Here is a 15300-nt window from a genome sequence, read left to right as displayed (position 1 = left end):
TCCAATGCGCCCCCTAGTGGCCCCCCCATCTCGTCCTTTGTCATCCCCTTCTCCTTGTGCCCTCAGTCTTTATATTCTCTCTCTCTCTCTCTCTCTCTCTCTCACACACACACACAGAGTCTTACAGACGCTTCAGGTTGCGTTTTTTTGGGTTACAGACCGCCGAAACCTGGAAGTACTGGAATGGGTTACTTCCGGGTTTCGGCGGTCATGCATGTGCAGAAGCACTAAATCGCGCTTTGCGCATGCACAGAAGTGCGAAATCGCAACCCATGCATGCGCAGACACGCCACTGCGGGTTGTGGATGCTGCGGGTTGAGAACGTGCATCCCACATGGATCACATTAGCAACCCGAGCGTCCACTGTATATATATTACCAACTTTTTCTGAAGTAAAACAAGGACATGTGTCTTCCAGGATGGGCTCCTGGGTGAGTCATGTGACCTGCACCTTGCTCTCCCCTTTTCTCAGGGAAAGATCTTACACAGCACCCAGAAACATACACTTGGGGGGGGGGCTGTGTGATATTGCAACCCCCCCAGGAGTTTTTTCAGGGCGATTGCGCAGTGTGAGAGCACAGCACCCAAAATGGCCACCGAGATCTTGTGCGGGGGGAAATGGGATGTCCTGTTTGTTCCTGGGCACTTGGAAGGTATGCATTTACAGTGGTACCTTGGTTCCCGAAAGGCTTGGCTCCTGAACAAATCGGCTCCCAAACGCTGCAAACCCGGAAGTAAGTGTTCTGGTTTCCAAACTTTTTTGGAAGCTGAACATCCGACATGGCTTCCGCTTGAGTGCAGGAAGCTCTTGCAGCCAATCAGAAGCTGTGCCTTGGTTTTCAAATGGTTCCGGGAGTCATAAGTTTGACAACCAAGGTACCACTGTATTCAGTAAATTCAGAGTGTGCCAATAAGGCTGATTCGGAGCTCCTGCAAAACTAACTCCTCTCACCCCCCTGAAGTGGATTTTCCCCACTCAGGAAAGTTGACAGGACAATTCGCGGGAAAGTGTGGGATAACAGCTGCTTGATGCAGCAGCATCTAATCTCCCCACAAACAAATCAGGCTGAATACTCATTTAACAGGTCATCCGGAAGAGACGCTTGCCTTTCCAAAGAGGCAAATGCCACCGTCTAATCCAGGGGAGGGGACCTCAAGTCTGGGGGCTAAATGTGGCTCTTTAAGCCTCCCCATACAGCCTTTGGGACTCTCCACAGGCCCCACCCCACAGCTTCCTCCAGCTTGCCTTTTTTGGCCTTGCTGGAATGTGTCCTTGAACTGAATGAAAAGGTGGAGGTGAAGAAACCTCCTATTTTTGTGTGTTTGGACTCTACGGCTGAAGGGCAGTATACAAATTTAATAAGTGCTGATGATGTAGCCTTCTGTACAAAGATAAGAGTCACCTCTGTTGTGTTCCCGCACCAGTGGAATGTGGCCCCCAGAAGTCTGCCTACTCTGGAACATGGCCCTTGGATGGAAAATGGGAATGCATGGCTTTGAGCACAAGGAATGAGGACCACCTTACAGCAACTTGCTCACCTGGTCCACAGGTGGCAGAGTTGGCATTTTTGCACGGTTCAGAATGATGCAATCCTTTGCTGTCTGAAACTTGGTTCAATACCTTGCGTTTATCCATGGTGCTCTGAGGCCATAGACATGTCAACTTGCCTGGACCTCTTCACTTCACGACTGCTGGTGCTGCAGAAATATATGCCCAATAATACCCTGTGGGTTAAGCCGGGATGGCCAATAGAATCCACACAGCAATGGTCTGTGAAACAGGATATTTATTTAGGCACTGCAAGGTCACTGTGACACAATCTCAGTCAGCAAATAATGAGCAGTGGGAACCCAAATATGAAAAAGACACAAGCATTCATTCACTTTCTGTGGCTTCAGGCACCAGGCCTGTTGGCAGACCAACTGTGCATTACAAAGATGTCTGCAAACGTTACCTGAAAGCTGGCAACATCAAACCCCACCAGGTGGGAATCCCTTGTTTTTTTACTGCGTCATATTTGTTTTCATAGAATCATAGAATTGCAGAGTTGGAAGGGACCACGAGGGTCATCTAGTCCAACCCCCTGCAATGCAGGAAACTTTGTTTTGGTGTGTTTTTCCTGTGCTTGCACATCACCGGTTTTTCTTCTGTAAAATGGGCATTTTGTGGTACCTGCAGCAGATTTTTAGATTTCCACATGTGCCCCCAGTTCTGAAAAGGTTAGGGACTCCATGAATAACACAATGCCTCCTAGTTTCCTCTTGTGTTTAATTTACACTGTCCTCTTCACACTGCTATAGAGGAAATGTAGCCTTTCTAGGCCTTTTAACCACGGTATAATGGTATGGGGTTGCTCGTGCGTAAGTTGCCGCCTCTCCTGGCTACGTTGCCTTGTTAAACCTTTCTGTCTGGACAGCCCTTCAATTCGTGGCTGCCTCAGTCGCTAGCAGAATCCGTCAGTGGGCGTTTCTTAAACCTTTTCCAACATAAAAGTTGTTTGACACCCAGTCTCCTCCTACTTTCTCTGCGCGGGAGTCTTCTGCGCAAGGAGGGCGTGGGTAGCGGAGGACCAGTGCTCTCCCCGCTGGTGTCTGGTGAAGTGTCTGGGAGCCCTCTCGCCGATTCCCCCATCTGCCCCTCCTATTCCTGGTGTTGCACTGAATTGCTTCCCCATCTGCTGAGCTGCCTCTCTCCCTGCTGGGCCCTTCTCCAGCATCATCAGAGAGCCTTCCCTCCACCTCTAGCTCCGATGTCAGTTCCCTGACACACGGGTAGGAAAAAAGTTGCACCTGAGCAGGGACGAAAAGAGTCAAAACAACACCAAGGGGTTAAATCCAGAGAAAGAGCTTTTATTCTGCCGGGGGGGGGGGCGGCGCAGAGGAGCAAGTGTGATAGATTCACAAAACAAGCACGAGTTCACAGCCATTTGCACAGAGTATATATTCCCCTTCCAGTTCCCTCCCCTTTCTCCTCCTTCTGAAAAAGTTATGCCCCATGTGTCTCCTGAGCATGAACAGAAAGCTCCTGTCTTGGGACTATTGTGGACTCTTGGCACCCTTCCCAGGAAAGGGGGGGTGAGAGCGGTTCAGCATGTCCAAGATGTGTTACAACCAAACGAGATAAAAGTCAGTTCTCAGGCTTGCTTTGAACAGAGCCTATTCATTAGCCTTTTTGAAGCCTTCTCGTACTGATAAAAGTAACGGTTTGCCTTTGCAACAGAAAGCAGAGGAAAACTTTAGCTGTGGATTTTTTAGAAGACAGAAAAGGAATTTTGGACAGTTTTGAGGCCTGGTTGCGGGGGGGGAATTCACAAACAGTTTTAGGGTAACCTAACTGACTGTCTTTCTTCAGTAAAAGCACAAGGTGTCTGCATGAAAAAAGAGGACAGCAAAAGCATTCATTCAGCTGCATCAACTTCAGCGTAGAGTTTGAGGAGACAACCATTTAATTGGATTTATTTTTGCTGGATATGTTAGGATATCTGAACCTAAGGGCTCCGGATCCAGTCACCTCGTGCCCTTGCCGTTAGCATGAAGGAGTCAAGCAAACACCAGGGTGGGTTTCACAGAGAAAAAGGTTTATTGCAGAATCTGCGCAGAGACAGCCAGTGGAATAGCTTCCAAAGACTGGCCGCCGCCCCTATTGTCTTCCGAGCATTCTTATACTGAAGCTGCAAGCTTGGCTCCCAGTTGCTCCCCAATCAACAGGCAGAGATACACTTTATTACCTTATTAGGCTAGCTAAGCCCCCCCTCCCTTTTGCAGATCTTTGCAAATATTATTTGCTTCGCATTATAAATGTTTGCATCTTTGCACAGCTGAGGTGGGAAGTCAGACGGGAAAACCACTACCGGCCTGCAGAGCTGAGCCAGACAGGAAAACCACTGCCGGCCTGCAGAGCTAAACCTGCATAGCTAGAAACAATTGTTAGCTGGAGCTAGCTAAAACACGATGGAGTTTTACCTCCCCCCTCTCTTCCCTCTCCCTTCAGAGCCAGAGGCAAGACACTGGTTTGTGAGCCTCAGCCCATGCGCGATGCCTATGGATCACTGGGCTTGTTCTAACCCTTGTCCCAATTGGTGACCTGGAGATCAATAAGACTGCACTGCAGGGCTGTCATAATCCTCTCTCTCTCTCTCACCCTCTGCTCACCACCTGCATACCAGGGATGATTATGTGGGTAATAGTAGGTTGCACTGCAGGGTTATTGTAGTCCAGTCTTAGCCTCATCCCGTCATTTCCTTGCAACGTGAGGAAAGCAACACTGGACTACACTGCAAGGTTGTCAGAAGCAGCTCTGAGCTTGAGGCCCCATCAATATAGTGGTAATATGCCTTGCCAGTATGGTGGTAGTAGTTAAAGCATCAAACTAGGACCAGGGAGACCTGGGTTCGAATCTCCCCTCAGCCTCAATGTCCCCTGCAGGGTCAATCTTTCAAGCTAAACCACCTCAAAGGATTGTTGTGGGGATGAGACGGAAAGGTGAGAGGTAACTTCCCCTGGGTTTCTTGTGTTCTAAACAAAATCTGTGCTTTTCCCCTTATGGGTATCCAAGAGCCTGTATAGAGTCCTATTGGTGTAGCCTTTTTAGCCTCAGGTGAGAAGAGCTCTTTGCGCCCAGGACTGGGAAATGGGAGTCAACAGACACTCAAGGAATAGTTTCAGAGAAAAAGCTTTATTTCTACCATCCGGCTGGTAGAAGGAGCAAGTGTGATAACTCACAAACAAGCACGAGTTCACAGCCATTTGCACAGAGCATATATTCCCCTTCAGTTCCCTCCCCTTTCTCTTCCTCCTCAAGAGTCCTGCCCCATGAGTTCCCCTGAGCATGAACAGAAAGCTCCTGTCTTGGGACTCTTGTGGACTCCAGGCGCCCTTCCCAGAAAAGGGGGTGAGAAGCCAAGGGGTTTCAGAGTGTTCAAGATATGTTTCTTTCTCTTGCTCTATTGGCACAGTTCCCGGAAAGAAAAGTTGCAAGTTGAATGTATTGTTTGGCAAGGTCATCTAGCCTGAGAAGCGAAAAGGCATTGTTCTTATTCAGCTACCTTTGTTACAGCAGAGCGAAATGCTTCTAACTACTGAGAAAATGATTTTGAAAAGCTTTGAGAAGCTTTGAGCCTGCTTTGGGGGGGGGGTGACTTCGGGCCTAGGTGGGGTCACCTGTCCTCACCTCCTTCATTGGTAGGAGAAAATAACAGAGGCCAACCAGAGAATATTGAGAAGCAAAGAAGCTAGTAAGCCTGATCTTTATTGATCTGTTGCAACAGGGTGCTCCCCTCACACACAGGAAAGGAGGAGGACCCAGAACCAAGGTGTGCCTCCCCTTATATAGACATTTTAAATTCCCTGCCCTGGAGCTCAAGACCACTCCTCTATACATCATACCTACATCACAGAAAAGGTGGTCTACAACAGAAATTTGAATGTTGTTGTTTTTCCTGTCTGCCAGGTTATCTGATAATGCCTTATCTGATTGCCTTTCCTGGTAGTCTGGCCATTCCTTTGAACTGGTGATTACCCAATTCCTGCCCTCCCTCCTTGCAGAGTGTTACCGGAAAAATCCGAGGGCTCCCTTGGACAAAAAGTAAAGACACCAACCAGAGTAAATTGGAGCAAATCGGCAGCCTGTAGGCTTGGCCTTTATTGAACTGTTGCAACAGGGTGTTCCCCTCACTTGCAGGAGAGGAAAAGACACAGAAAATGGTGTGCAAGACCTTATAAAAACTTTTGAAATTCCCACCCTGTAGATCAAGCCCACCCCCAGAAACATCATGCATACATTACAGAAAGGAGGGATTGAGGGAGGAGTTGTGGTGGTAACCTGAGTGTCCTGTCACCTGGCTGGTTCCCTTCTACCCCACCCCATGAGTCATTTTCTGAAGAAGACAAAAGGGAAGTCGCAGGGAAGACAAAAGGTAGTCGCAGTTTCCTGCCCCCTGAGGGAAGATCTGATCATTATCCTTTGTTCCAGTCCATGCTGAATCCACTCCCATATGCAAGTTCTTTGTGATCTTGATTGTCTTCTGTCTAGGACCATCAGGGTTGGCATAGCAACTGGGCAGGGCTCCTGTGGATGTGCTGGGATGTTCAAGGGATTATGGCTGGCCTGTATCAAACCTTCCCCATTTTGTAGTCCTTCCTTCATGGAGTAAAATAAAAGTGGAACAGTGCAAATCCGATGTATGGTTGATTTTCTATGAATTTATAACAGAAGCGTAGTGTATGTAGTGTGTGAGTGTGAGTGTGTGTGAAGTTTGTACAAACTGAATGATGGGGGGGGGGGTTTCCTGCTACAAGAGAAAACATTTGGTCAGCTTGGGAAAATGGTTTCAGGTCGGTCTTCCTGTGCTGATCTATGTACGTGCTTGGTTGGTACATTTATGAACATTTATTATATATATATAAGACCTTAAATTTTATTATTACACTTGAAAGAAGCAGAAGATGTAAATGGGATAAATAAGTAATACCAGACTACACTGCAGGGCTGTCGTAAACCATTACGCTCCCCCGCCCCCCGAGAAAATGAGCAACAGCGGATGCCTATGGCGCTGCGTTGCGTAAGAGACACGTCCACCCAGCTGCTGTCCAATCGCAAGCTACGCGGAAGTTAGGGCGCCCTCCGTTTGGGGAGCATTCGCCCACTTCAAACATGGCGCGAGGGCAAACCGGAAATCTGATCTCCCGGACAAAGGAACGTGCCTCTCTAGGACTTCCTCCTATCTATGCTCAAGACGCAGGTGAGGACTTTTAGTAAGCCGCGTCGGTCAAAGATGGCCGCCGAGGTGAACCGGAAGTCCCCCCCGTTGGTTCCGGGATTTCGACCACGCCCCTCCAGTTGTGTACAGGTCGGCGCTGCACTCTAGGCGACAAAGAGGCGCCCGTGCGTAAGTGATACGTCAGCCAAAGAGGGGGCATCGGGCGTCACCACGCATGCGCGCCCAGAAGCGGATCCCAGCGGAACTCAGCTGAGGAGACTGAGATGCCGCCGCTGTCAAGCTGGGTGAGGAAGAGGAGGAGGAGGTGGGAGTCGGAGGGGCCCGGACCCCCTTCCCCCCAAAGGGGTCAGGGGGCGGGGGAGGGAAAGGCCGAAGCGGCGTCGCGGCTGCTGCTGCTGCTGCTGCTGTTGTCAGTAGAGGTTGTTTTACTCGGAGTAGACCCGTTGAAAGTAACGGGCAGTGGGAACTAAGGTTGGTTCATTTCGACGGGCCTGCGGTGTGTAAGGCCTACATGGGCAGAACCCACAAATGATGATGATGATATTATAATATAACACGTTTCTGGGTTGTGTAGGAGTAAGTTATACTCGGAGTAGACCCGTTGAAATCAAATCAGCCTGAACTCTACGATTCTACATGGAGATTCCCTTCCAACTCCATAATTCGATGTTGGAGATAACCTAATAATAATGATGATGATGATAATAAAATAATAATAATAATAATAATAATAATAATAATAATAATAATAATGTGTGGTGGTGGTGGTGAGAGATGACATGGGAGGTTTGCCAGCAAGCAGCCCATCCTCAGGTAGAGTGTGGGGAGGAAGTGCGCTTTCCTCTCTCCCTCAGTTCTTCCCCCCTCTCTGGGCGACCCCTTCAGGCAGGGTGAGAGTTCAGAGGCAGGGAGGAGGAGGAGGAGGAGGAAGAGGAGGATGACACAGAGATTTAAAGGTTCCTGCGCAGGTGGAGAGATTCCTCTCAGGCTAAGGGCACGTTGAGGCACAACACGCACGCACAAAATAAGTGGCAACTTTTAAAACAATTAAAACAGTAACCGAGCTCTTTAAAAAGAGGCAGTTTTAAAAATCAGCAAAGCAGGGTGCAAACCAAATTTTTAAAGCGTTTAAACGAAGCAAACAAATAGGTTTGAAGGGTGCCAGAACGACAGCAGTGTTGGTGCCAGACAAGTTTGTAAAGGGAGGGCTGCACAATAAGTTTAAGGCAATCCCCGAACAAGAAACTTCCCCTCACAAAACTACAGTTCCCTTAAACTACAGGTCCCAGGTTTCATGAGGCAGGATGTGTATGGAAACTGTGAAATTTGCTGGGCCAGTCCAAAGTGTGCCTAACCTACCCAGCAAACCGCCTCCAAGAATTGTTGGCAGATTCTTCTGGGATGTTCATGAGGCATGGAAGGCGGCAACCTTCCACTGTTTTTTGTTCCCAGCATTTGGTACTTTTGACTCCTTGTGCATGGAGGCTTCATTTGCTGTCTTAACTTAATTCAGGATTAGGCTATCTTAATCCAGAGGAAGGGAAGGTTCCGGATGTTGTCGGACTTTTGAAATCTCATCAGCCACACCCAGAGTGGTCAGGGATGATGGGAGTTGGAGTCCAACAGCAGCTGGATTGCTACAGGTTCCCCACCTGTGGCCTAGAAGAGCAAAAAGACTGCTTTGCTAGCTCATAATAAGGTAGGCCTGTGTACAGTAGTTGCGCATTTCATTTCCAAAAGCTGCCTTTCAAGTACCCACAGCCTGAAGGCAACAGCCCCCCTCTGCTGTCCCCCCCCCCCAGCAAGTGATATCCAGAGGTAGATTGCATTTGTTTTGCAGTAGCCATTGGCAAACAGTTTGTGTGGATTGTGTAACCCTTCTACATGTAAGCAGCATATTTGCTCTCTGCCACGCCCCCATGTGTTACAAGCATGGCATTAAAATATACCGTACTTTCCCAATTCTACATAAAGCCCATGGGAGGAAGAAACCAGATTTGTAGTAAACACAACAAACGTTCTGGGGCTTCTGACTTCATTTTCTAAAGGGGATATTAGAGTCTGTTCCTGCAGGAGAATATAGACATAGGCAACTTTTCTCGGCATGCAGTTGTATTAACTTTTTAATTTGATTTCCCTTGCATGTTCCAAAGTGTGTGAGAGACACTTTTTGCCAGTTTGTTGATCAATATTCTTTACAGCAGCTGAAGAGAGGTTTTTTTGTTTGCTGAAGTGAACAACCTGCTTTATCTCTTCCTTTAGAACCAACGAAATTTTCCTTAGTAGGAATAGAGTTGTGTGAGATGTGGATTCAACCACAGGTACGTAGAGTGATTCTGTATTTCATTAGGAGGAAAGCATGTAGACTTGATGGTAACATTGGCATAACTGGGAATTTATATTGGCCTGCCTTGTTGGCAGTTGAGAAACCTAAGCAGTCCTGTTCAGACATCTTATTGTTGGGTAATCTTGATAATCTGATAATGCTTTGGATAGAAATGTTTTTAAATGCATATAATTAAATGGTTAGAAACTGCTGTACTATTGGCTATTGGTAGGAGTTTCTTCTAATTTTTGTTCCCATAAAGCCCTCTAAGTCAACATATCTTCCTTTCTTGCCTCTTTCTCCCCACCTCGGTATAGAGATTATAATTTAATAAAGGATCTAGTCATTATTAACTCCTTCCATTGGATTATTAAGAGCCTGTGTGCACTCTTAATTCCTTTGTTGTTGTGACAACAACATTCCTTTCCAGAGTTACCTAGTACTGGAAGACATCGCCTCTCCCATTACAGCTGTGCTCTTTGGCCCTGTGGAGCCTTCAGTGTGGGGTTCCTCAGTGTTCAATTTTATCCCCTATGCTGTTTAACATCTACATGAAACCACTAAGTGGGGTCATTCAGAGCTTTGGAGTACGTGGTCAGCAATATGCTGATGACACACTGCTCTGCATCTCCTTTACATCTGCAGGTGAGGCAGCGGAAGTGCTGGACCAGTGTCTTGCCTCCATAATGGACTGGATGAGAGCTAGCAAATTGAAGCTCAATCCAGAGAAGACGGGGGCACTGTTAGTGGGTGGTTCCTTAGACCAGATGGATGGGAGGTTGCCTGCCATTGATGAGGTTGCCCTCCCTCTGAAGGAGCGAGTATGTAGCTTGGGAGTACTTCTGGATTCTTTGCTGTTGCTTGATGCTCAGGTGGCCTCAGTGGTCCAGAGTCCAACAGCTTTGGCTGGTGACCCAGCTGCTCCTCTATCTGGACAGGGATAGCCTAACTTCTGTTGTCTGCACTCTGGTAACCTCTAGGTTAGATTACCACAACATGTTATACGTGGCACTGCCTCTGAAGCCGGTTTGGAAGCTTCAGCTGGTGCAGAATTCAGCGGCCAAGTTGCTCAAGAGGATTTGAGCATATTACACCGATTCTGGCCTGACTGCACTGGCTGGACCCAATTCAAAGTGCTGTTTTTGACCTATAATGCTTTAAACAGCTCAATACCACAGTACCTCAAGAAATGCCTCTCCCCTAATGAACTGACCTGGACCCTGCAATTATCATCTGAGGCCCTTTTTTGTGTGCCTCTCCCACTAGAAGTCCAGAGGGTGGCAACATGATGACCGGCCTTTTCTGTAGTGGCTCCTCATTTTGGGGAACACTCTCCCCAGGGAGGCTCACCCACCACCTTTACTATGCATCTTTAGGTGCCAGGCGAAAACGTTCCTCTTCAGCCCGGTGTTTGGCTGATTAATAGTCTATGGCTTTTTAAATGAGCTTGGGAGGATGGGGTTATTGGTTTCTTTTTGTTTTATTATGTGCTCTGTTCTTGTTTTGTATTTTTATGCTGTGAACCACCCTTTGATCTTTGGATGATGGGCAATACACAGATTTAATCAACAACAACAACAAGTTATCTCATTGCATTAACAATGCATTTTTCTTTACACATTGGATTGTGTTCATGGAGAAACATAACGGGCTCACTCTCTTCCCATAGCTTGTGGCGTGCTTCAAGATCTAGGGACGCGCGGGTGTTGTGCTGGCTGCTGCAGGTACAAAGAGGACATGGAGGAGGGTTTGACGTGGCCGTCGGAGAGGCTGGAAGTTCAGACAGCTGCTTCTCCCGGGGTCAGCCGGCGGATATCAGTCAGCGAATTCTCTTGCCATTGCTGTTATGATATTCTCGTCAATCCCACCACCTTGAACTGTGGGCACAGCTTCTGTAGGCATTGCTTGGCGTTATGGTGGACGTCTTCCAAGAAGAACGAGTGTCCAGAATGCAGGGGGAAATGGGAAGGATTCCCCAAAGTCAACATTCTTCTCAGGTGATTCTAGCAATTGAGGACTGTGATGTGTGGTTTTCATACAATGGTTGAGATATGTTAGTCTGCCCTCTTTGCTTAGTAAGATCCGTTGGTCCTACGATTTTCATACTTTTAATTTCATTTTTCATTTCACTTTTCATGTATATATTACTATACGCAAGGCAGTCTGCAAGCTGAAGAAATAATAAAGATTATACACCTTATATCAATCTGATCCAATGTAAAAAAAGCCATGATAAAAAACATGACTTTAAAATAAACAAAGCAATACTCAATAATCTATCAGAATATCATAGTACACGATGAAATTAAATGTCAGCAAAAAATCATTGGGTAGAAATTCACTCCTAACAATTACAATAAATATTTGCTAAACTATAATTAGTAAAAACAGCAAGTCACAGTGCATAAATACCACAATACATACAAAACCATGTAAAAGGATCAAATTGAGAAACAAAGACACACAACTTGTAAAAATATATATTAAAAAAAGAAATCCTGGACTCATTTCCCCCTCTTCTCTACTTTTGCTGTTCTTAATTCCATGGTTTGGGAAAGGCTTACTTACTTCTTAGATCCTCTAAATGCCCTCCACTGTCAGTCTCAGCGTTTCAGGATTGCATGAGTCTTCCCTGGGGTAGAAAGACCACTGTAGAGCTCGCTTGGTGCTCTCCATGGCTGTTTCAGTTCAAACCACTGGAGGAGGAGTTCCAGGCTAATAGCCAGATGTTCTCCTCCAGGCCTCTCCCCACATCACACCCTCTACCCTCTTTGAGACATTTTTGTGTGGCTAGAATGTGTCCTTGAAAGGTGATGGTACCTCTTGCTTCCCTGAACAGAGGGGTGTGTGTGTTTTGCGTAGCTGAAATGCAGTCTCCCGTCTGCAGGTGAGATTGACATCAGTTGCACCTCCCCCTTCTGCTTCTAGCTCCGCCCACCACAGGCACCCTGGGAATCCTGTCCATGAGATAATGTGGTTATAAAAGATTCCCCCCCCCCCCCCGGTTAAAAGGGTTTAGCCAGCAGAATGACTTACCGTTATCACCTGTTTGTACCCAACTCATCCTCCTACAGAGCTCATGGTAGCTCATTTATCAGTCCTGTAAGGTAGGCCAGGCTGAGAGGAGAGTACAGTTGGCCTGAGGACAGCTAGCAAACTTCACGACCAGTGAGCTGGACTCAGGTCTCCCCAGTCCAGCATTCTAGCCACGTGCCCCAGAGGAGAAGGCCCCTTCTCCAGATACAGCCTGGCCGCAAACTGCAGGAAGAAGTCTTGCAAAGTAACGCTCTCTTTTTCTAGGGATGCAATCGAAAAACTGTTTCCAGATGCTATTGAGCAGCGGAAGGACGACATCCAGCAGAACAGCGACGCGTCCCTCAGCCTTGCCGCCTTTCAGAAATACGGGAGCGATCAGACCTCTGCAGCTCCAACGGCGGGGCGAATTAATCCTCGAGGAGGGGGGTTTTTCTCCGGTGTGCTGACAGCGCTAACTTGTGTGGCTGTAAGTCTCCCCCTTTAAAAAGCCCTGTGCTGGTGGGACATAAAGCTGAGGATGGGTTTTTGAAGATCTGGTTGTATAGTTGCAGAAAACTTAGCAAGTCTCCTGACTTAATGGGCCCCTTCAGAGAAATTTCAAAGGACATCCTGTTGCCCTCCATCTTAGTTCCCTTGAGCAGGAAAGGTGAAGGGAAGCCTATAGAGCAGCCTTTCTCAACCTGTGGGTCCCCAGATGTTGTTGAACTACAACTCCCATCACCCCTAGCTAGCAAGGCCAGAGCTCAGGGATGATGGGAGTTGTAGTCCAACAACATCTGAAGACCCACAGGTTGAGAACCGCTGCTATAGAGGTTCGCAGCTACTAGATTTGGTTTTTGTCTGCCCTTGGAAGTTGCCTTATATTGAGTCAGACCATTGATCCATGCATCTCAGTTTGTCGACACTGGTTGGCCATGAATCTCCAGGGTTTCAGACTGGGGACATTCCCAGCTCTATTTGGAGACCCCAGGAATTGGACCTGGGACCTTCTAGATACAATGCAGATGCCCTAGCACTGAGCTTTGGCCCTTCCTTCTTCAGTAGCTGGGATGCCTGGCATTTGGCTGCGGCCACCAGGTAGGTTTCCACCTCTTTCCCCCTCCTACAGGCTGATGTCCCCAAAGAAAATGCTGGAGACTAGAAAGTGGAAAGGTACCCAGAGGGAAGAGTAATGTTTGACATGGTGCATGAAGCTTAGTGCTCGCTTCAGCTGCAGGGCTCCCATAATATATTCCCTAGCGCTTCCACCGTGCTGTTATGGGAGGGTGTTCTTGTCCCAGAGTCACCCAATGAGTCCTTGGCTATCAGGCTTTCCAGCTGTATGTCATCTCCCCCTCCAAGCTGTATTTAAGCCAGGCTCCTTGGAGTGCCAGACCAGAAACTTTACTGTTGGTGAATGTTCATTTTTGCTTTGTATTTATGTACAGTTGTACCTTGGTTCTCAAACTTAATCTGTTCTGGGAGTCCATTCGACTCCCAAAACCATTCAAAAACCAAGGCGCGGCTTCTGATTGGCTGAAGGAGCTTCCTGCAGTTAAGCAGAAACCGCGTTGGATATTCAGCTTCCAAAAAATGTTTGCAAACCGGAACACTTACTTCCGGGTTTGTGGCGTTCGGGAGCCAAAACGCACGAGTACCAAGGCGTTCGAGAACCAAGGTATGACTATACTTAAGCCTACATTGGGTGGTGTTGTTTTTGTTTGTTTTTTGTAATATTGAAATTATTCTGTGTTTGCTAAATTGTTGATTTTTGTAATTTTGAATTCACTGGCATGTGCCGTGTTTAGAATATTTGTATTTCCAGTGCTCTCTATACTGATGCTTTTGAATGTTTGCTGCAAGCTGTTTTGGGCACATCTCGTCGTGGAAAAGCAGCATATAATTAAAATCAATCAATTAATCAATCAATCAATCAATCAATCAATCAATCAAGTCCAGCACTATCCTTTGGACCCCGCTGGGTGCTTTGCTCTTGTATTAAACATCTGGAACATGTTTAATATGTTTTATAGTCACCCCAGTCACCGCTGTGCATTACCCGTCATGGACCCTCTTCACTGCTTTCTAGGTAGTTTTGCTCGGCTATCACTGGAGCAGCCGGGAGTCGGAAGATGACCTCCTCGTCCACAAACCCGTTGCGAAATGGACTGCTGGGGAGGTGGTACACTGGCTGGGGCAGCTGGGACCCTGGACTTCCCTCTACAAGGAGAGGTTTTTACTTGAGCGCGTTAATGGGAGGTGAGGAAGATCCCTTTGGTGATGCTCTGAGATTATTGAGAGAGAAACTTCATTTTACCTGGTCCCTTGCTTATAAAAGATTTTGTGCTCCTCAGGTGATGTGAACACAGGGGCAAAACAAAACAAAAGTCTTGTTGTGTTCAAAGTAAGTTTTTAATCTGTAGCGTGGCTGTTAGCAATAGTTCCCTGTTAGTCATCTTGCTAGGACCATGTCTAAATTCTAGAGTAGGCAGATGCGCTTTGCTCTCAGTGCAAATATCCACAGACCTGTCTTGTCTTGATGGTGATATTCGATTTGGTAGTTCAGCATGATTTGGAGCAGGGCAGAGCGCGTTTCCTTCGCGTCACAGTAACTCCTGGTCTTGCAGGCTCCTGCTGACGCTCACGGACGAGGACTTCTCAAAGGCTCCTTACAATGTAGAGAACAGTAGCCACAGGAAGGCCATTATGACGGAACTGGAACGTGTGAAGATGCTGGGCGTCAAACCACCGCAGAACCTTTGGGAGTACAAGGTGAGAGGGTGTTACAGGAAGTCCCGCCTCCATTGGCGTAGACCTTTAGCCCCTGCACCAAATTACCGTATTTTTCGCTCCATAAGACGCACCTGACCATAAGGCGCACCTAGTTTTTAGAGGGGGAACGCAAGGGAAAAAAATTCTTTAAAGGGAGCGCTGCACAGAGTCTGTATGCATCCCAGGCTCTGCTTAGCGCTCCCTTTCACGAGCCGCATGGAGCATGTGTGCGGCGCTTGCAGGCTTTTCCCCAGGAGGGAGAAGGGCAGCCCCGTCACTGACGGGCTGCCCTTCTCCCTCCTCAGGGGACAAGCCCCCAAGAGCCGCACACATGCTCCACGCGGCTCGTGAAAGGGAGTGTGGCTCTTGGGGGCTTTTCCGGGAGGTGGGGGAAGGGACTGAGGGGCTGCCCTCTGTCCCTTTCCCCACCTCCCACAAAAGCCAGCAAGTGCCGCACGCTCTTTAAAG

General features: G+C 47.6%; 1 protein-coding gene across 3 annotated transcripts in view; it reads left to right on the top strand.

The window, feature by feature from the left end:
- The first annotated feature begins 6840 nt into the window (after positions 1 to 6840).
- Positions 6841 to 15300, top strand: part of BFAR (bifunctional apoptosis regulator) — a 15162-nt gene continuing 6702 nt past the window's right edge. The window contains exons 1-6 of one of the 3 annotated variants that reach the window (XM_080981145.1): positions 6841 to 7003; positions 8982 to 9040; positions 10715 to 11042; positions 12346 to 12547; positions 14150 to 14319; positions 14688 to 14832. In XM_080981145.1, coding sequence (XP_080837271.1) covers positions 10783 to 11042; positions 12346 to 12547; positions 14150 to 14319; positions 14688 to 14832 — 777 coding nt within the window. In that variant the 5' untranslated portion in view covers positions 6841 to 7003; positions 8982 to 9040; positions 10715 to 10782. Of the gene's footprint in view, positions 7024 to 8232; positions 8419 to 8981; positions 9041 to 10714; positions 11043 to 12345; positions 12548 to 14149; positions 14320 to 14687; positions 14833 to 15300 lie in introns of those variants that run through there. The other 2 variants (XM_080981146.1, XM_080981147.1) reach the window with 2 other exon arrangements.

The sequence above is a fragment of the Podarcis pityusensis genome (genome assembly GCF_964106645.2).
Source record: "Podarcis pityusensis genome assembly, chromosome: 14".
NCBI classification, from domain to species: domain Eukaryota; kingdom Metazoa; phylum Chordata; class Lepidosauria; order Squamata; family Lacertidae; genus Podarcis; species Podarcis pityusensis.
The sequence above is the reverse complement of the archived record's forward strand: the minus strand, read 5'-3'. Positions and strand labels throughout refer to the sequence as shown.